This window comes from Nannospalax galili, unplaced genomic scaffold (assembly GCF_000622305.1).
Source record: "Nannospalax galili isolate Female #2095 unplaced genomic scaffold, S.galili_v1.0 scaffold139, whole genome shotgun sequence".
Lineage (NCBI taxonomy): Eukaryota > Metazoa > Chordata > Mammalia > Rodentia > Spalacidae > Nannospalax > Nannospalax galili.
In genome coordinates this window covers 5,551,404-5,572,985 of record NW_008345884.1, presented here as the reverse complement: position 1 = coordinate 5,572,985, position 21,582 = coordinate 5,551,404, and the positions used below count along the sequence as shown (strand labels likewise).

Below are 21,582 nucleotides of genomic sequence, written 5' to 3'. Positions count from 1 at the left end.
ATTAGTTGTCAGGCCCTGGGAGTCAGGGCAATGGGGATTGACTGCAAATGGCATGCAGTTTCTTTTTAGAAATATGAAAATGTTCTGGAATTAGATATAGCATCAGTGATAGCTTTTTAGTTGAACATACTAAAACATTTCAAAGCATATATACTTTAAAGAAAAAAAAAAGTCATGGTATGTAAGTATTTCAGTAAAAAAGATGAAGGCCAAATCAGTGTTCTGGATAGTGAACCTGAAATGTATATTAATGCAATTATATCTTGAGTATTAATAGTACTAAGTTATGAATGAGGCTTTTGTTTTCCTCTGGAACATGGGTATGTATATGCATTTATTTATATAGGGATATAATAGGGATGAATTGTCTCTGTTGCCCATGTCTATGGAGGCAAGACAAAATCCTTGACCTCAGTAACATTTTCTGAAGCCATCCTTTCTTAGAGATTTTTTAGGATGGAGGCAGAGAACATTTTAGAAGTTTAAGTTGTATGCTCCTTTCCTGAGCCTTCCTTATCTTAGTTAAGACTCATTGTTTTCCTGACATCAGCTAAAAGTATCTGGGACTGGCGAGATGGCTCAGGTCTTCTGGAGGAAGTGTCTCCCACACTGGATTTGGTTCCTAGCACCTATATCATACTTCTCAACCATCTGTGACTCCAGTTCCAGGGGATCCAATACCTGTTCTGGCCTCTGGGGGCACTTGCATGAACATGATGTATGTACATACATACACTCAGGGTCACACACATACACATAAAATAAAACAATAAAGATATTTTTTAAAAAGCATGACTTTAATCCCAGCATTCAGGATGCAGAGGTGGGTGGATCTCTGTGATTTCAAGGCTAGTCTAGTCTATATAGTAAGTTCCAAGCCAGCTGGGGCTACAGGGAGACCGTGTCTAAAGAAGAAAAAAAATTTAAAAAAATCTTTAAAGCCTTGCAGATAGAGCTGAAGAGATGAGATGGCTCAGTGGCTAATAGCTCTGGCTGCTCTTGCCAAGGTTTGATTCCCAGCACCTAAATGGCGGCTAACAATTGTCTATAAAGGCGGCTAACAATTGTCTATAACTTCATTTCAGGAGTTCAGTGCCCTCTTCTGGCCTCCAGGGGCATTGCATTGCAAGTGGTACACTTACATAGATGCAAGCAAAACATTCATACACATAAAGTAAAAATAAATAACATCTTTGGCCCTGTGTGATGGCACATGCCTTTAATCCCAGCACTTGGGAGGCAGAGGCAGGCGGATCCTTGTGAGTTCACAGTCAGCCTGGTCTACATAGCAAGTTCCAGGACAGCTGGGGCTACAGGGAGACCGGGTTTCCAAAAGACCAAAAAATACCTGACAACAGCAACAGCAACAACAAAATAAAAAAACCTTGCAAATAATAAAGTCATGACCTCAAGTCTAGAGATTATTGCTACTTGAATTGTTCCCTAAAGCTGGCAGCAGAAGCAGTATCCAGGAACTCTTCAGAAATGTAGACACCCCAGACTTAACTGAATCAGAGATGGTATGGCTCGGTGTGTAATCTCAGCATTTGTCCAGAGGTTGAGCCTGGAGATTAGGAAGTTAGAGGCCAACCTGGGCTATATAGTAAGATCCTGTCTCAAAAATAAAAGTAAAATACAATAAAGGTAGGGGAAGGGAAGGGAGGAAGAGAAGAAAAAGAATTATGATGTTTGCAGCCTAAAGTCTCAGAAGTACTGATATAGAGAAAATGCAGATAGGAAGCAAAGTTTATGCTAATAGTTGGTTATAATTATTTGCATACTGTTCATGTAGCTAGTTAAGCATAACATTGCCTCTCCCACTAGCTATACAAACTAGTGACACTGATACTTTTGAGTATGTCTACCACTGAATCATTATTCTGTTCTTTTTTTTTTTAAACCATGGTTTCTAGTTCTGTAAGTAGATTCAAGGCTTTGTACTGTTCTTGAAACTAATAATAAACAAATTATTGTAAAACAAAAAAAACCAGTTTATCTCTTAACAGGATAATTATTCCTCTTATCTCTTTAGCATAGCTTAAGGTGGATCCACCTTGCTAAGGGGTGGTACCTTGGCCAGGTGATTGACCCCCCCAACTGGATTAATTATTTTTTAAAAAAATATTATTTTTATGTGTTTGAGTGTGTTGCCTGTATGTATAAGTGCACTCGTGTTGTGCAATGCCCGTGAAAGTCAGAAGAAGGCAACGGGTCCTGGTTAGTTGTTAGCTGCTATGTTGGTGCTTGGAACTGAGCCCAGGTCCTCTGCAAGAGCAGCTGCTACTCTTAACCTCTGATCCATCTCTCCAGCCCCTGATTAACTCTTAAAGGGAGGCATGTCTCTGCCTGGAGAGGATGTACTTTTCTCTCCCAGAATCTTTGCCCTCTGTGCAGTCACTCCAGGGCTGCATGAGGTTCTGTTGGGTCTGTCCCCCCTTTTCCCTCTTTCAGATGTTAGCCAGAGCCCTTTATGCTTTCTCTGATACTTGGGCTTCCTTACTTTTCTCTAAAACTCCTTCCCTGCCATGTGGCTGCTAGTCCTCCATGGGGCTGACCTCCATGTGGCTTAACTCAAACAGTAAGACTTTTTCTCTGTCTTCCTCCTATTTGAAACTGCTGAGATTTACAGCTTGCCTGTGCTGGAATTTTTCTATTAAACTCTAATGAAGTTGTCCTCGAGCCCTGGGACAAAAAAACAAATAAACAAACCCATATAGGTGTTCTAAAACTGAGGCTATGGAACTCAGATTGAATGCATTTCTTTATTGAAATCCCAAAATAATTTCAGTTGGTACAATTACTCCTTAAAACCATTTCAGTATCAGGCTCAGAACTTAGTCACAACCAAGCAATTCACAAGAACACTTTAAGCAACAAAACATGCTTAATATTTCTTTGAGAAACCTTCAAATATGTGTACAGAATTATTGGATGTTACACAAAACTATGAGAGATAACTCTTACATGCACAAGTTCTCTTGACACCCATGAAAAGAGTTGACACCACATCAGAGAGCCTTTAGGATCTCAAATAAAGGTCTTTCTGGTGCAAGTTGTCTTCCACTTTAAAGGATACTCTAGGACATTCTCTATCGAGGTAAAACTGCACACTTTCAGGAGAAAACTAGCTGCTTAGACTTTCTATATTACACACTTCAATTATGGGTAATGAGAGACTTTAAAAAATTATGTTACATTTTTAAAAATACCAATTAGGACAAAAGTTGAAAGTATTTACCAGATTGTTAAATACTCTTGAAATCACAGCTTTCTAGATAAATAAATGTAATGTCACTGTTATTTTTCATTATAGATAGTTTGGAAAATATATTTTTGACTATAATTTTCACATCTTAAATGATATTTTTTCCTTTGATAATACTAAACTTTATTTTAAAATTTACATCTATTTTATAGATATTAGTTTCCTTTTGAATTTTAAACTCCTTGGCCTGACCTTGCTTATGGAAAAAATATTAACATCTGCAATATCAGCTGGTTACTACTGGCAGGAGAGGGCTTATCATAATTTCATTATACCTTGTATTAAACATACACCTTCTCACAGAGAAGAAAATAAATACCTTAAATTATATTTACAATAATAAAAATTCACATTTCATGCTTTAGTGAGACTTAAATCAGCTGTAAGGTAGTCCTCAGAGGATGGGATGGAGCCCTTCCAGTATTTGGGTGTCTGGTGTGTGTCAAATACAAAGCTCTTGGTGTTATGAAAATAGCATGACTTCTGCCATCTTCCTATCCAGTAGAAAACAGGTTGGCTCTTCAGCCATCGAGTTGTGATGACAACCCTGGCTCACAGCACAATGGCAGCCTATGTGCTTTGGGCCTCCGGACTCACCAGAATCATCTCCATCCTTTGAAAAGTACTCACGAGCCGAGTGTAGGATGAAGACAGCCCTTCTGAGCACAGCTAAACACGTACATGTCTATTGCACGGGATTTTATAACTTTCCAAAAACAGTGCTTCATTTTTCCCCTTTACTATATACATTTTTCAGATAAGTTCCGCGTTTCACTAGGGAATGTGACTTGCAGAGAGCTTCCCTTAGGGGCAGGCCCATCCCTGCACCTCCCACCAACCTCATTCACCAACAGGACACTCTCTGAGTCCTGGCCCTGGGAGGAGTCCGAGGTCTCTGATATTCGCAAAGTTCTCAATGAGGTGGTATCTACTTGGGTCAGTCCTGTGCCAGGCACACCTGGAAGCAAATTCCTGCCTCCAAGGCTGTTTTCACTTAGGTCTGGCAGATAGAGGAGGGTCTGAGACGTGCTGCTGATCTCCTTCAGCTCCCGGGAGATGAAGGAGCGAGAGTGGTTGGACATGGGAGATGACGTCCTCCTACTCTCAGAGCAGTGTGGTGTGGACCGGTCTCTGCGGGACCCGCCAATGCGGCAGAAGAGGCACTTGATCTTCTCTATCGCTTTACTGAGCACCGTCTTCCGCAGAAGGATGTATATCCAAGGGTCCAGGATGGGGTTCACGGAAGCAATTCGGATGGCCTGCAAATCTGGGTTTCTGCTGATGTCTTTCACCACACTTGGCTGATACAACTGGTTGATGAACACTCGCACCTGCATAAAGGAGAAGCCCACAGTAAGATTTTATACTTAAACAGTTTGGCAGAGCACTTAAGTGCTGTGTTTACTGTTGCATCGCCAGGTAGCTGCTTATGTGGTAATAAGTGCTTTGCAAGAAGAGCACCGAACACAGTAAGCCAGTTTATGTATTTTAAACCATAATCATTTCATAAGTCATCCATGTAATCATTACAGAAAGCTGAGGTTCCTATGCCTTTGTTTTGCAGTACAGAAAAAAATGCTTTGTACTTGTGAACTAGCACCAGCCTCTCTTGTCATCCAGAATGGCAAGCTCAGTTTTTATTTTCTCTCTGGCTTTTATCCCCACTATAATAATGATCTAGTGGTACTATTCCTTGAACCCAAACTCTTCACCAATCATTTTCCTCAACAGCATTTCTCATCTGAGATTATATTATAGCAACCACCAAAATAGCATTTCACCTGCAGCTCCTCTTCTCTCCAATCCATTCTCCACATTGCCCTAGAAGATTATTTCTAAAGTATGTCTGATTGCAATGCCCAACTTCTAAAACTTTCCACAGCTCTAGTTTTGTGCATCTTCAAGGTAGGGTTCAACTGCCATTGAGTGACTCCATCTCACAACTCCATTTAGAACCAACCCCCCTTTTGTGCTTCTAAAGCTTTTTAGCCAATCAGTTGTCAAGTGCTCCTAGACCAATGCACAAATATGGCAGGCAGAGTGTCAACTCATTTTGATGCAGCGTAAGCTTTTAAGGCTAGAGCCATGTCTGTCAGCACCATATGCCAGTTGTGATATAAATAGAGATAATACAAGAACATGCTAGCAACCTCTTTGTTATTTTGGAATCTTAATTTGCGCAGTTGAATAAAGTTCTAATCATTTACTGACTGAAAAATATTCTTTCATATATCTCAGCATTTAATAATTAGCACTTACTATGTTTGAGGCATCAAGATAGTTTCTGGGAACAAAAAGTTGTATTAGATGCCCTAAACCTCTTGGAGGCAGAGGATAGTGTATGTACTACAGGGAACAGAAAAGCAGATCCACTATCACTGCACAGTGATTGAAAGAAACATACAGGGTACAGCCACTCCTGGAGGGCAGGCATAGGAAAACCCTTTCTGGACAAGAAGCAGCACTGTGTTTTGTTGGATGAGTGGGAGTTTATTAAGTTTCCAAGGAAGGAGTACAGTTTCACGAGGGAGAACTACATGTGCGAAGTCAAGGAAGAAAGAAAAGATACTCTGTAGTTTCTAGGAAAGTCAAATGATTTATTGAAGAAGGCAAGACATGCTGTAAGTTGAAGGGAAGACAGAAGACTATCATTCCTTAGAAGAGAAAAAGCACTTGTTCATCAAATCTCTCAAATTTTTCTTTTCTTTTTTCTTTTCTTTTTTGGTCTTTTTGAGACAGGGTCTCCCTGTAGCCCCAGCTGTCCTGGAACTCTCTATGTAGACCAGGCTGGCCTTGAACTCACAAGAGATCCACCTGCCTCTGCCTCCTGAGTGCTGGGATCAAAGGTGTGCGCCACTACACCTGGCTTCAAATTTATTCTTAAAGTGTTAATTTTCCTAGATCTAGCTTTTAATTACTCTAGGATAATTTGATAAAATTATAACAATGTAAAATGAGACTTTGAGGTCATTGTGATTTGTTCTTTATAATCATATTTGCTTGTGAGAATTATTTTAGGTAAAGAAGAAATAAGAAGTGGATCTCATAGCCAAGGAAGAGGAATTAAAACAAAACAAAACAAACAAACAAACAAAAAACAAGAAAGAACAAATCACAAAAGCATACTGGAGCCTTATCAATTAAAATCGAACACTTCTAACTAACAAGACTTGAGGCCTCCACTGTATTGTCACACAGTGTAGTAATAACTCAAGCTATGTGGACCACCAGGAAAGGGCAAGTATAGTTTAAAAAAAATGAAATTTGGATAAAAGAAGGTTTAAAATTTCAAAAGAAGTAATTTTCATTAATTTACAACATTCAACTTACATGAAATTTCTGCTTAGATAACAGTGAACTCATGATAAAATGCTATTTTATGGACTTATAAGTGTCATAGAGTAAAATGGTCAAATGGCCCTAACTAAGGTGAAATTAACACCTTCATCTTTCAAAGACAGCTAAGTAAAATGAAGAAAAATAAATAGCATATGAGGTCTTATGTTTTTAGAAACTCTGCTGGGATAAGTGATAATATCAAGACAAAGCATAATTAAGCAAAATCTTCATAAACACTCCTAAAAACCTGAGCTGAGGATGTTGCCAAGTAGCACAGCTCTTGTCAAGTATGCACACAGCTAGGTTTCACAAGCACACAAACAAAGCATGTTGGTTTCTTCCAGATTCTTTACTGAGATCCTTAGTGATGTATGGTAGCTGAGCAAGGTCCTCCATCTTTTCTCAGATGAGGTATTCATTACTAGAACCTGGAAGGTGTGAGTGTTTGTTTGAGACAGGGTCTCATTCTTTACCCAGGCTGGCCTCAAGCCCTTGGCCATTGTCCTGCCTCACCTTCCCAAGTGCTGGAATTAACAGGCATAAACTAGAGACCTGAACGTGTTGAGAAGCTTTTCAAGCCATCCCATCCTATTCATAATAAAGTCCGTTTGGGCCCCAAGTGCAGATGAATTTCATGTTGTTGCTTTTGTTCTACCAGTATAGACTTATGTTTGAGTTATTTCTCTTTTTTTCAAAAAAGTATTTTATTGCCAGGCGTGGTGGTGCACACCTTTAATCCCAGCACTTGGGAGGCAGAAGCAGGTGGGTTTTTGTGAGTTCAAGGCCAGCCTGTTCTACATAGTGAGTTCCAGGACAGCTGGGGCTACAAGGACACCCTGTCTCAAAAAGACAAAAAAAAAAAAAAGTGTTTTATTATTTTATTTTATGTGTATGAGTTACTACCTGCATGTATGTAAGTGTACCCATATCACGCAGTGCCTGCGGAAGTCAGAAGAGGGCGCCAGATTCCTTGGAACTGGAGATAGGGATGGGTGTTAGCCACCAGGTGGGTGCTAGGAATCGAACCTGAGTCCTCAGCAAGAGCAGTAAGTGCTCTTAACCACTGAGCCATCTCTCCAGCCCCAAGATTTATTTCTCAATATTAGGGTTATCAGTAAAAAACATGAAGTCTTTATTTTGCTCACACTTTACATTGTTTCTAAAGATAAAAGAAATGATGGACTTAAACCTTAAAGCAAGCCAGCCCTATCCGAGGCAGGGTTTGTGTGAACTTGACAGTCAAGCCTTTAGGGGGCAGTGTTGCTCTAGTCAGAAGTCTCCAGTACCAAGACCCTCTCCAGGATGCATTTTGCACAGCCATTTCCAAGATTCTTTCAGACTGGAATCTTGGTTAAATTTGAACTTTGAATTTCAGAGATTTTTTTTTTAACATTAACATTAACATGTTTTGCTGCTGGTTGGTTCTCCACCACAAATTCAAAAGAAACATGGTTACCACTGAAAGGAAAATTTTTGAACAGTTTAAAACAATGAAATTTGTAGCTATTTAAAGGAATGCATGAGGAGCTAGCATTTTGTTTTTAAATTCCTGTGACCTGTAAAAAAAATCCTGTTTTTAAATTCCTGTGTACTTTAAAAAATCCATAGGTTTTTATAATCAAAAGTGGCAAGAAGCTAGGAAAAAAAAAATCGCCTTTGTATTTCACTTGATTCACAGTAGTAAGTAAATTTTACCACTATAGGATAGCATGAAAAGAAGCTGTAAGTTTTTTTTTAAAGTTCTATTTTAGTTGATTCACAGTAGTAAGTAAATTTTACCACTATAGGATAGCATGAAAAGAAGCTGTAAGTTTTTTTTAAAGTTCTATTTTAGAGGCTGGGCGAGGTGGCACATGCCTTTAATCCTAGCACTTGGGAAGCAGAACAGGTAGATCTCTGTGAGTTCCAGGCCTTCTTGGTCTTCATAGCAAGTTCCAAACCAGCCAGGGCTACAGAGCGAGACTCTGTCTCAAAAAAATAATTTATTTTGGAGTTCCATGGGGGTATCGAGGGGCTTCAGTTACCACAGGCCACTGAACTGGGTCTGTTGGTGTCTTTCAGCAAAGGACAGTTCATAGGGGGATCATATAGATGAATACGAAACAAGATTCTGCTCTGGTTCAGTGAGAGTACTTGCCAAGCTAGCACAAAGCCTAAGGTTTAATCCCCAGCACTGTAGGATTTGCCAGATTCTAAATTCAGGCAAAACAATTCTCAAGTTGATCAAATTATTTGAAAAGAATCAATATGAATGAGTTTTACTTTGCATTATATTCTCACTGGAGGTTTATTTCAAATAGAGAAAGGAAAAAGACAAAAATTCGGGTGTTTTATAGCATTTGAATAAATATAGCAACTTCTGCTTCCCTTTAAAGGCTACTTGCTAACCCCTCCTGAAGGGTGGGAAATGAGGGTAAGATGGGAATACCCACGGCCGTACTTAGGTGTCATGTAGGGAGGTGGGAACACTTCTGCGTCTTCCCCAGCAGGCCCTGTATGGTTACACAAATAAACAAGTTCAGGCAGTTTTCAGTTTTGGAAGCGTGTGCTACTGATAAAACAGAACCTCTGAGTCAGAGAGGAGAAAAATTCTAAAAAGTTCACTAAACACAAACAGCACTTCTAACTTCCTTTTACTCTTGAAGATGAGTAACTGCAAATTTTGTGAATGTGACTTGTTGCTAATGTTCACATAGATTACAAGATTCTAAACTCCTTAAGACTGATTAGACATTAGGTTCAAGAGCACTAGAACAGAACTTGGACAGGATTCAATAAAGTCACTAGAAGGTATGATGGCAGGAAAGTTACCAGGAGGATCTATGTAGTAGTAGTAGTAACTGCCCAAGTTTTGTTAAACCTCTTCATTTTCTGGATGAGCACCTTACCATTTATGTGTAAGTCCTTCAAGTGTTTAGTACAGTGCCTAGGACTTAACATCTGTATTGTCTCTTATTACTTTCCTTTTAGCCCATATATGGAAACTTGGCCTCTGTGTACTATACCAACTTCAGGTAGAATGTAGCTTTGGGGTATGGCTAATGGTAAAGTATTAAAATCTTATACTTCCTACTGTTTGAAGAGAATGATGAATTGAAAAAAAGAATGTTAACTCTTGACTAGAGCAAATTAATAACTGTCAAAATTGAAATGCTTTCTAATAAATGACAAGGTCTGTAACTGGATTTGAGCATACATACTACTTGTTCTGTTCCAAGCACATGCAAGGAATTATCTATGTGTGCTCAGTTATCTCGCTGCCTTGTGAAGAGTCCAAAATTGACACAGCTGTTATTAGATGTTCTTACTACTTTTTAAAAAAAAGATCATGGAAAATGTTCTTAGCTGAGTGGTGGTATGAGAGACCACATTTCTTATTCCTTCTGGATCACTAACTGGCCACTTGCTACATGCAAGGTACTCAATCTCTATTGGTTAATAGCTACATTATGGATTTATTTATTTATTTATTGTTCTGGTTCTCAGCTTCAACATTCTACTAGGAAACTTCAAGAATAAATTCAATCTAAGGGGAAAAAGGCCTTGTTAGTACATGTTCAATAAAACCAAGACTTGAGCCATCAGCAAAGATGGTACAAAGAGCATTAGAGTGGGCCTCATCCTGCAATTCTTCATCAGTAGCTGGGGAGGCCAAGGTGTTCAGGGGTGAAAACATGAGATGACTTGCATTCAGATGAGAGGCTGGATTTGGCAATACCTTGCTTCTATGTGCTATTTTGAAGTTATCAAAGTTCTTCCACCAGGCCGACCATTTCATGCTATGACTCAAACATTGCTTCTAGGAATTGCTGTTTTTTTAAAACTTAGTCACATTTATTAGAAAAGCAATCAAATCTGTGATTCTGCTGTAGTAATACCTAAATGTATTGTATTACTTTTATCTATAGATGTAGTTTATATTTCCATCATTTAATGGAGCCACTTCCACTTGGCCTTCAATAAAAAGTGTTCCTGTTTATAGTTTTCATCTGCTTTTATCAACTTTTTGCTGTTGGTGGTGCCTTTATAGAGACAACTTGTTTATAGTAAGCGACCAAATAAACACAGGAAGCTATTTTCCTAAGGACTTAAAATTTACCTAACCAAGGCAGAAAATTAATCAAATTTGACATTCCACTCTTGTTAGTTCAGAGCAAGAAGAAAGGAAAGAAACAAATAAAAAAAGCAATAAATATGACCCTGGCTTGCCTTGCATGGAGGAAAATGCCTTTCTGAATCTTATAGCTGTTTAGCCCTGAGATAGAAAATTTGATCACAGTTGTATTCTTAACATTAGTATTGTGACTGTGAAATTAGGCATCAGAAATTGATCTAGCTATAGCATCTAATGCAGGACCTTAGGAGGTTGTTTTGCTTGCATATTTCTAAAGAATGCAAGATATTTATCATAAGCATACTTTTTCATTTCTTAAGCTCCTTCTGTATTTTAAAAACAGCAGAATAGACAAGTTGATAAGAATCACCTTGCTATCAAATGCTGTGATATTCCCTATAGAGCATACTTGAACATTTTTCTCTCTTCATTGATTATGACCCAATTAGAGAATTTTGCAGGTTTAGCACATTCCTTATATTCATAAATTTCCCAACCTGTCCCAGTTTTCTTTTCCAAGTTCAGCTCTATTTGAGACATCCATTTTACATAGCATATTAAAATTTACTTACCATGCTATATTTATTATCAACCACCCTATAAAAGCCTCTTCTTCTCAATGGTCCAAAGGGACAAACACTGTGGCTCCCTGTCATCTCTCTACATTGTGTCCAGCAATGAAGAATGAAATGCCAAGTAAGCCGTATTTGCCCTGCCAGGTAGTCTGCCTAAAGCAATTAAAATGATTCAAAGGGCTTGATTTCCCTCCAGTGGAACTAGTAATCAATTTTATTTGATAAAGTTGAACTAAATGCTTTCTCAGTTCCCTGTGAACTGAAAATAGGGCCAACTACTTGTATGTTGAAGAGCTTTCAGAAACTCTATAGAGAGAGACTATAACTGCGAAAGTTTCTCTTGATTCTTTCAGTAATTTTAGATTGTAGATGAGTTCTATAATATCCCCATTACTTATTGCTAATTTTCACTTAAACTGGTTCTGAAAGTAGACTTTATTAGCCCTGACTAAATGCTGAAAACTAAAGCCACTTCTATTTATTTGATTCCCTATTTCTCACAAAAGCGTTCAGGCTCTTGACCAACATGCTCTCTTAGCTGAGTCAGTTTCAGTTTTCACATAGCAATTACTTAACACTGCTTGTTACTGACTTTCTTCAGACTGGACTATAGCTTTCATTAGCTACAATGTGATTAATATGTCAGCCATAAATACGGCTCCAACAATTTACTGCCCCTAGGTCCTCACATCATTTCAGGCTTTGTCATAAATGACCTTGAATCAGAGGGCCAGGTCTCCCACTTCTGCCCATAGGATGAATTAGGTTTGTATGACAGAGACACTTTATTTGTGGCTGCATGGGAATCACATGACCACCCCCAACCAAAACATTCAGAAAGTATGTGCATGGTAACTAATCTCCTAGCTCCAAACCCTCAGTTCCTTAAAGTGGACGTCCTTTAAATAACAGCTACTCACTTTGCTATTTGCTGTTCCGAAAAACATACCACAGAAACCAGAAGCCTCAGCAGGAACAGAGTCCTTGCTTTCCAAATTTCACTTTATTCCTAGTTGCCACTACAGACAGTAAAATATATTTATGTGACTCAAGGGCATCTTAACTCTAAATTACATGAGGTCCTGAGATGACTTAAGGTTCTTCTGACCAATCATATTTACTTCTGCTTATACAAATGGGTAAGAAGCTACTGTTTCTTGGCTTTCAGCCACCACTAGGTTTCTTCCATTTACAGTCACTTTGTATCCGAGATAAATTATTTTTACATCAAAGATACCTGGACAGTATTAATAAGAGAAAGAAAATAATAATAGCCCATTACATTCATTTTCTCTTGTTCCCAGTATGGATAGATAGAGCAGTAATTTCTTTTTGAGTAAGTAGTTTAGAATTTCCAGGCGTGAAATATTCTGAGTCCTAGAAGAGCTCAGAACTAGTTGCTTTCAGGGTAAATTCTAGAGGAAGAGGTTCAGCCACTCATCTGTTTCTGCTGCATCCTCTGTTAATAATGGGCAAATGAGGGAACTTAGGGGCCATTTGAACCCCTCTGTTTATAATATTCTAAACATTATTAAAAGACAAATTTAAAGAGCATGTTTCTCCAAAGACATAGTGTATCAGAGCACCAATAGACACTCTACAAAGGCCAAATTAGAAGTCTAGGTAACAGACTGTAATACAACAGGAGTCTGTGCCCTAAGGGCCATAGGAAGGTAGGGCTTGGACATAAATAAGAGTTATCTCTAAACCTCAGTTTTTCCTCCATTGAGGAGAAGTTGTACATATTTCTGGTTCTTGAGAATTCCCACTCAATACCGTGTAGGTCAGCATGTCGGTAATAATTCCCTCCACCCCAAATCTTGCTTTCTTAGTCTGCAGAAAGAACAAGACATCTGAATTTGGGCCTCACTCTGTGCCAGTTATAATTCTTGAGCATTAAAATGTCCTCTCAGACTTGGTGGGGGAGGGGGGAGGACAGGAACCTGCTTCACAGTGTCAGTTCTGCAAAGCTTATTCTAAGCAAGTCACTCTCTAGTCTTCCTAAGTGAAGAAGTCAGGCGAAACCAAAAATCATCTCACATTCTAGCTCTAAAATGCTACATAATATATGAAAAAGAGAAGTCCAAAGAAATCAACACCCAAACCGGCATTCTGCTAGGGAAAGGTTTCTACAGAGCTCAGCACCCCTGGTTTGCCGGCTCTGAAGCCCACACTGTGGGAGGATGGGACCAGTAGCCCTATGGTGAGTTCCCCCTGAGAGTCTGACCCAGTCAGGTGTTGGTGTTCTAGGAAGATTCCAATCAAATGCCGGGCAGAAAGGGGAGCTCAGAGGTAGTCCCAGGAGAGCGCAGAACCCAGAGTTTCGGGGAACCTAGGGGAAAACCACCTGCTCAGTCTCCTTAGGGTCAGGACTAAGAGAGTAGCTGAATCTGTTCTGAGAAGCCTTTTGGGCAGGTCCCAGCCAGGACCCGGAGGAGAATCAGTCTCCATCAAGGAATTAGGAGGGAGCAGAAGGAGAGGGATGGATTCGGGAGAAAGACCCTGTTGGCCCCAGCCCGGGACACTCACCACGAGAGGGATGGAGCAGATGAGCACCACCAGCGAGGTGGCGATGAGTAAGATGACCATCTGGATCTCCGCGCCCGCGATGCGGCGGAAGCTCCGGCGACGGCGAAAGTCGCTGAGGCGCGGCAGGGCTGGGGAGGCGGCCGCGTGGCCCCGACAGGACGTGGAGGCCACAGCAGCCGCGGCAGCCGCGTGGTGCTGCTCGGTACCCAACGAGGTGCGGCGCATGAACTGGCGGTGCATGCGGAGCAGCGCGCCGCACACCAGCACGTTGCAGAGCACGGTGGCGAGAATGAGGAAGGAGCTGAAGCCAGCGTACATGTAGGAGAAGGCAGCGTAAGCAGTCACGTTGGTGGTCCAGTCGATGAAGCACCAGGTGCCGGGGTACTGCCGCTCCGAGCGGCCGAGGCCCATGTTGGGCAGAGCGCAGAAGAGCACGTTAGATGCGTAGACCGCGAAGAGCGTGAGGCCCGCCAGCCGCTTGTCCACGTAGTGGCTGTAGAAGTAGGCGTGGTTGATGGCCAGGTAGCGCTCAATACTCATGGCACAGATGATGCTGAGGCCCGAGAGGCCAAAGAAGAGCAGAATGAAGGTGCTGTAGTCACACAGAGCCTGGTCCCCGGGCCACTGGCCCTTCATGTATGTGGCGATGGTCACCGGACTCACCAGCAACGTGCCCAGTAGGTCGGTGACAGCCAGCCCACATACCAGTGTGTAGAAGGTGGTCTCCTTCTGCTCCTTGCGTGACTTGCACAGCACTACGATGGCCACCAGATTGCCCACTACCCCGAAGATGAACATGACCGCAGGGATGGTCACTGGGCTGTTGAGCCGCTCCGGAGAGGAGGAGACAGACGCGTTGACGCTGGGAATGGACATGATGGTAGTCAGCAATGTACAGCTCCGGAGTTCAAGGCTGGATCTGCGGATGGTGGGAGAGAGGAAAAGGAGCGGTGAACCAGTACCACTAGAAAGCTGTAAGACCCATGACCAAGAAACGGTATGTCGAGGGAACAGGGTGAGGAACCGGATCTTACTTTCTGAACTGTAGCCACTCACACGAACTACCATTTCCCCAGGCTCCTGATACGTCCTGCCAACAGCACTACTCTACCGACATTAATATTTATAAGCTGATAACTGCCAGCCTCCCCCTCCATTGCGAAGATGAGCAAGACCCATCTCAAGGGGAAAGTGACTCGCTTGAGATATTCCCGACCGAGCCCATAAAATTCTCACTAAAACCAAGTTATAGATGACAATTTATAATGTGCGCTGTCTTCTTTGGTTCCCCAATGGAGGGCCCAACCACCATGCAGTTGATGTAATGACCCCCACCCTATCTTACCTGTAGGGAGTGCGTAGCAGGGTGAGCCCCAAGGCTCAGGCCTCAGGCGTTCTGGACCCGTCTCTAACCTGCCATTAGGCTTCTTCCCGCTTGGTGCGGACCTTGCCAAACTTTTGCTCCCCCGAGACTTGGTGGTTGCAGCTGGGGTCAGTGTCCCGCTTTCTTGGAGCGCAAGAGAGGCTAACAGGATGGGTCAGTGAAGGCTAGTCTTGGGTTTCTTGTTTGATTTCTTTCTTCCTTCTTTCAAAGGCGAGTCCCGATTTGGCAGAGCCCGCAGATCTGGTCCCGGGGAGGCCAGCGTCCAGGTGTGCCGGTAGGCGCGCAGGTAGAACCGAGCGTCGGTCCCGGCTCCGGCTGCCCTCCTGCCCAGCCGCCGGCTGAACAGACGGCTACCGGAGTAGGCGGCTGCCACTGCGGCCGCTCCTGGTGCTCTGGGGGCGGCTGGGGGTCCACTGGGCCTGGGGCTCTGACCTGGGGCTGTTCATCTTCCTCTCCCGCGGCCGGATTTCGAGCTCAGCTCTCGCCCTTCCAGCCTCTGAACAAACTTTTCTCCACCTTCAAGTTTCTCTGGAGGGGGCGGAGACAGACAGTGCGCGGCCCGGGTACCTATTGGCTGGCTTGGAAGGAGGCGGAGCGAGTCTTCCGCTAACACTGCGGGAGGAGGGGTGAGGAAGGGTGGGGGGCGGGTGGAAGTCGGAGGGACCTGCGCGGGTGCCACCCGCCTCCAGTGGCTTCACTGCCCTCGGATGTACCGAGAGCGCCTGGGCGGAGCCCCGGGAAGCTCCGCTGCTTATCCGGGCACACTCTTGGTCACTCCTGAACTGGACTTCCAGTGGGGGCGATGCTGGGAGCAATGTCTCCTCTCTCCGACCTCTGCGGATTACAGTGGGCTATTTCTCGCACCGTCCACCCGCGGACCGAGCATGTGGGTCTTGGGATGACCGGGTCATTACTTTAGGACTCTACCTGGGAGGGGCAGAGATGCAAGGAGAAATTGGTGTGCGGTTGTGGGTGGGTGTGTACGCCGGAGCTTCCACTGGGTGGGTCACCGGGCAGACATGTGGGCTGACGAGTGGGTAGGTACCAGGCTTGGGCGGGGAGACGACGAAGAATCTATCCTCTCACCATAAAAGGAGTTACTTGGCAGTGCCCGGGGTGTGCACTATAGGCACCTAAGAGGTGGGGGGAGCTAGTGAGAGTGCAAACAGAACTCCTAGCTCCCTAGGCTTAGGTGGCAGAGTCTTGGGTTTTGGAGAGAGGTGGCCAGCAGGTACACTGGAGACTTGGTAGGCAGACGACTAACTGCAGAGAGCTTTCCCTCCCTCTAAGGAACTCAGAGGATCTACAGGAAATGTAGACTGAGCTTTGGCCTTGAGCCTGTTATATTCCTGCTAGACACCTTTACCCAGTGAAGGCTAATTGGAGGGTGAGAAGGGAGTTTCAAACAAATAAATGAATTTTCCTGGCGGCGCCTTGTGGTTCACTGAGACAAGGTCTATTTGTCCTTCCCTATTCTTTGGTTTATAGTTTGTTTGGCTTCTTATCTGATGAAGAGCTTTTATTTCCATTTTATCAACTTCTTTCTACCCCCCCAAATCAGAATTAAAACAAAACAAAGGATTGTAAAACACCATGGGGTCATTAAAACTTCACCAAATCCTTTAAGATCTGTACAATGAGATTGTATGGGCTTCCACACAATTCAAATTCTTTAGAAAAAACTCTGATGCATACATGCTTAGCATGTAACACGTAAGTAACTTGATCCCTGAATATGATAAGTAGGCAGCCTTTCTTTAATTCTCATTCATGAGTGAATAAACAAACTAAGAATTTATCTGGTTATTTAGTCTCAAGAACAAGTGAGTAATAAAAGAACCAAAGAGGGCATTTCAGATTTTGGCCAACTTTGGCTTATAAAAGTACAATGAAGTGATTACTTGCAGAAGGCACCATACTGGCATAGTAACACAGCATCATTCTGTTGTATATACTGTGTCATCTGTAATATCAGAAGGGGAAACACATTTGTTAGCTGATATTCAGTCCACTCTTATCAGTACAACCATTTCTGCTGTCTGTGCTTCAAGTAGCAATCTCCAGGATAGTGTCAGCACAGAATACAAATCAAGCCCAGGAAAAAAGAAACTGTATTGCACCCGGAGTTCTTACTAGACACATTGCCTTGCTATTACTCATGTCAACTAGCTGTCAGGAAATACAGGGAGGGAAGGCAGGAAGTTGGCCATACTGACCTGATAATATTATTTATTTATTTATTTATTTATTTATTTATTTATTTTAGCTTTCTTTCTTTTTGAAGTTCCTGACATGGAACAGTTAAGACTGGTATAGTTCAGGTTCCAGTGGATAGTTTCAATCCAGTGGTCCCACAGATGGCCCTGGCTAAACCAAATGGATCACAAAACCAAACCAAAAGTCATGAATCTGCGAAAGGAACTGGTGGGGGTGCTGATAGAAATGGGAGATAAGCAAGGGTGTGGGAAGAGAGCAATCAGAATGAGTTATATACATGTATGAAATTGTCAGAGAACAAAAGTAATTTAAAACAAATGCTATTTTTTTTTTTTTGTGATGAAGAGTATATTAAAGTGGGCATGGTGGTGTAGACCTGTAATCCTACCACTTAGGAGGCTAAGATAGCTAGACACATTGCCAGGCCAGTCTGGGCTATGCAGTGAGGCTCTGTCAAAAAAAAAAAAAAAAAAAGCCACAGTCAAAATAGCAGCAAAAACAAAACAAAACAAAACAAAACAAAAACCCCAACAATAACCCACCAAGAAGTATGTAAAGTGTCCTGAGGTGTACTGTTGACAAAATGGGAATTAAGAACCCACTTTACAAAGCTAAAATAAAATACAATGAAGCTTATCTATACCCTCTTTCGGTGTATTCTTCTTAAAACTTAGGCTACCCTTCAGAAGTAGAAGCCTGGGAGTACTTGGATAGGAGGAGTTGAAAGTTTGGGAAATATTTTATTTCCTTAGTTTGAAAAACTGGGACAGTGGAATTCAGCTTCTCTCACATCCTGCCAGGAATCCACATTGCAAAAGAAAAGACTTGCCATAATTATGCGGGCAATTCTTGATATTGTTTCTATATTTCAATGAAGAGATCTTTATTCTGGCCATTGTTTTCTGTTCTTCCTTGCATTTTCTGCCTCAGTCTCTACCTCTCTGCATCGGAGGTTCAGTTCTTTAGAACTGTCATTAAATCCTCCCTAGAGATTTGAATTAGTCCAAGAACTAACTGATTGTTTGATCGTTCTGTTCCAGTGACTTGCTTGACCGCTTTTTTAAGTAAACAACTTAGAGTGAGAAGCCATTTAAAATCAAAGGTTGTGGTGGGCTGCTAACCACATTCACTTCAATCAGGTTGTGGTTGAACGGGTTGAATATTCCTTGGTCCAAAAGAAATCCAAGACAGACCAGATTCACCCACCAGGCATAGGATAAGAAAGCGAATTACTCGTGGGCAGAAAGATGAATCAGGTCAGGCCCCAACCCTTTAATGAGCTGCAGGTGGCAAGTCTCAGTGCATTCCGGAAACACTAACTGTGTTCATGAATCAAGGCCTGCGTGAATTGTGTTTGTTTTTGTGTTTCATGACAGGCCATGCGGAGACTTAAACAGTGTTGAAGGCATCTATCTGGTACAACACAGTGTTCTTAGAGACATTTATCTTCCAAGGGGTTCAGTAGATTACAAACCTGGCATTCACCTGATGCTGGATATGGAAGGAGGACCACAGCTGTGGTTGTGACCATAGTGATGACCCTCCCTTTTTACGGTGTATTTCAAATACGTGTTCTAATTATCTTCATCTTCTAAGTGTGAACTTTTATGCTGAGTCTTGTGTCTGGAGTTATTACGTGTGTCAGCACTATGATTGACTCCCCCACCATCCTCATATGGTGATAAATTACTGCGGTAGAGGATGGTGACCACAAGTGATTGCTTTAGGCTGTCTCCTGCTCTAGCAGTTGAACTCTGAAAAGTGATGGCTTTCTCCTCTTTTATTTTTCCCCTAATTTTTCTCCAAAAAGTTCCTTCACATCCTCATTTTGGTTTAGGCCAATGAGCAAAGAAAGATTTACCTAAGATTGCTTGTATTTGAAGGTACAGGTGAAATGATAAAGCCTTATTACTTCAAGATTATCTTCTAGAGGAGGGAAGACCTGATGATTTTCAGTTTCTTGTAATACCTGAATTTCTAGTTTTTTTTTGGGGGGGGGGCTCTTTTGAGACAGTATCTCCCTGTAGCTCCAGCCAGCCTGGCATTCCCTATGTAGACCAGGCTAGCCTTGATCTCACAGAGATCTGCCTGCTGCTGCCTCCTCGGTACTGGTGCTAAAGGTATGCACCACCATGCCCAGCATCAAAATTGCTCCTTTTATCACACTTAAAAAGATACACAGGAACTCCCCAGTGGGTCATCACCACCAGCATCATCATAACTTTTCATAGCATTTTCGCATTTGCATTTCTGCATGATTTTGTAACTCCCTGATGATGTTAGGTGATATAGACTACCAAGATTATTAACCAGACTGTTTCCACTTCCTCTTACACATAGCTGAATATTATTCTGTAGATTGGCTTATAATTAAGTGCAGTCCATGAGGCTGGGGATGTAGCTTAGTGGTAAGATGCGTGCTTAGCATGTATCGCATGAGCCCTGGGTTCAGTCTCCGGTCTCTCTTCTTCTCCCTTTCTTTCCCCCTCTCCTCCTCTCTTCCTCGTCCACTCTTACTCCCTCCTTTCCTCCCTTCCTCCTTCCCTCTCTCCCTCTCTCTCCATGAGATACAATATACAATTTTGACAATGGTAGAAGTGATGAGTACCTCTTCCAGGCTTGGTCCCTATAAGACGCCAATCTCTTGTTTTGTTTCCTCTCACCTGTTTTCCCAGTAAAATGCAAGATGTTGGTAAAGCCATAAATAGAAGGAGACTTAGTTCCTGCATGGATTGAGGATTTAATTCCATTCCCAAAATGTCTTATTGAACATGAAGAGAACAAAAGATAATCTACTGAAATTTGAGGGACTTTTTAGTTTAGCCCCTTATTCTGGCTAGTTCTCTCTTGGTACTTTTTAGTTTAGCCCCTTATTCTGGCTAGTTCCTCTCTCTCTCTCTCTCTCTCTCTCTCTCTCTCCTCAGATTGAATTTAATACTTCTAGGTAAGCACCATATCCCAAAGCTACATTATTCTGTCTTCTCATTTCTCTTCAGCGAACAAGAACATGGGCACAGAAAATTCAAAATTAGTAAGAATAGCTGAAATTCATCTGATGTTTAGTCTGTGTGAAGCACTGTTATCAAATTCTCCCAACAAATCAATAAGAAAGGTACTCTGTAATCATGTGCCAATTTTACAAATGTCTTAAGGGACATAGGAAAGCTGTTCATTTTTCAAAGGCTTCCCAGCATCTGGGCACCCTTCCTGTTCATGAGAAGCTTTCACTGGGTGGTATTACTTGGCAGCAAGACCCAGCCTTCCCTGAAAGAAGGTCAATGTGCTTGGATCCCCTTATTCCACCCCCTACTAAGGGCCTTGATTGACCTGTCAGATGCCTTTACCCAGAAATCTAATTTCAAGGGAGAAGCACAATGACACAGGGGTAACTTCAGGAGCCGTTCAAAGCAGCGCTGAGTCTGGGTGGAGGGTGCCAAAGGTGCCTCCATGGCAGTGGCTGCTGATTTAAGGATTCCTTCAGTAAGGGAGGGCTGGCCTTGCCTGAACTTCCTGCTGCCCATCTTTCTGTTGACACTGTGGAACTGGCTGTCTTTCTGGTGAATTGCTTTACTGTTTCACTTGAGCTTGCAGAGTTTCTACTTTTTGTAGAAAATAGCCTTACCTAGTACAGAGAGGTTGAGCAAATGATCCAGGATCTCAGTACTGATAAAGGCTGGGAAACGATTTTTATTCTCTGTGATATCCAAGCATGTACCCCTAACTGTATTCTATATTTCCTAGCCCAAATCATACCTCCAGCTATACAGCTCTCAGTTCTTTTCTTTGTTTTTCCCCACCACCTCACTGGGTTTAGAATAAAGAAAATCTGAATTTAAAGCCTTTGTAGGTAGCTCACCTAAACCTTAGTAAAAGAATTTTCACTAAATAGATCTTTTTTGTTGCTGTTATTTTGTTTTTTTTTGGGGGGGGAGGATAGGGTCTCCCTGTACCCCTCTGACCTGGAACTTACTATGTAGACCTGGCTGTCCTTGATCTCACGGAAATAAGCCTGCTTCTGCCTCCTGAGTGCTGGGATTAAAGGTGCATGCCACCATTCCCACCTAATAGGCCTTTTAAAAAGGATAGTAGGAGGTGGAGAGATGACTCGGTGGTTAAGAGCACTGACTGTTCTTGCAGAGGACCCAGGTTTGGTTCCTAG

At 42.2% G+C, this 21,582-nt stretch overlaps 1 protein-coding gene across 1 annotated transcript; it reads right to left on the bottom strand.

The window, feature by feature from the left end:
* Positions 1-2,826: 2,826 nt before the first annotated feature.
* On the bottom strand, positions 2,827-15,711 carry Ptger4 (prostaglandin E receptor 4). Its single transcript, XM_008842094.3, has 3 exons — positions 15,168-15,711; positions 13,823-14,741; positions 2,827-4,596 (listed from the first exon to the last, which is right to left on the bottom strand). The coding sequence occupies exons 2-3, from the start codon at positions 14,696-14,698 to the stop codon at positions 4,006-4,008; spliced, it is 1,467 nt and encodes a 488-aa protein (XP_008840316.1). The 5' UTR covers positions 14,699-14,741; positions 15,168-15,711; the 3' UTR covers positions 2,827-4,005.
* Between the last annotated feature and the right edge of the window lie 5,871 nt (positions 15,712-21,582).

Coding starts and splice junctions, on each gene's coding strand:
- Ptger4 (XM_008842094.3), bottom strand. CDS start 14,698: ATGTCCATTCCCAGCGTCAACGCGTCTGTCTCCTCCTCTCCGGAGCGG. Junction 4,597..13,822: donor TCTGCTCCATCCCTCTCGTG/GTGAGTGTCCCG, acceptor TCCTTTATGCAG/GTGCGAGTGTTCATCAACCA.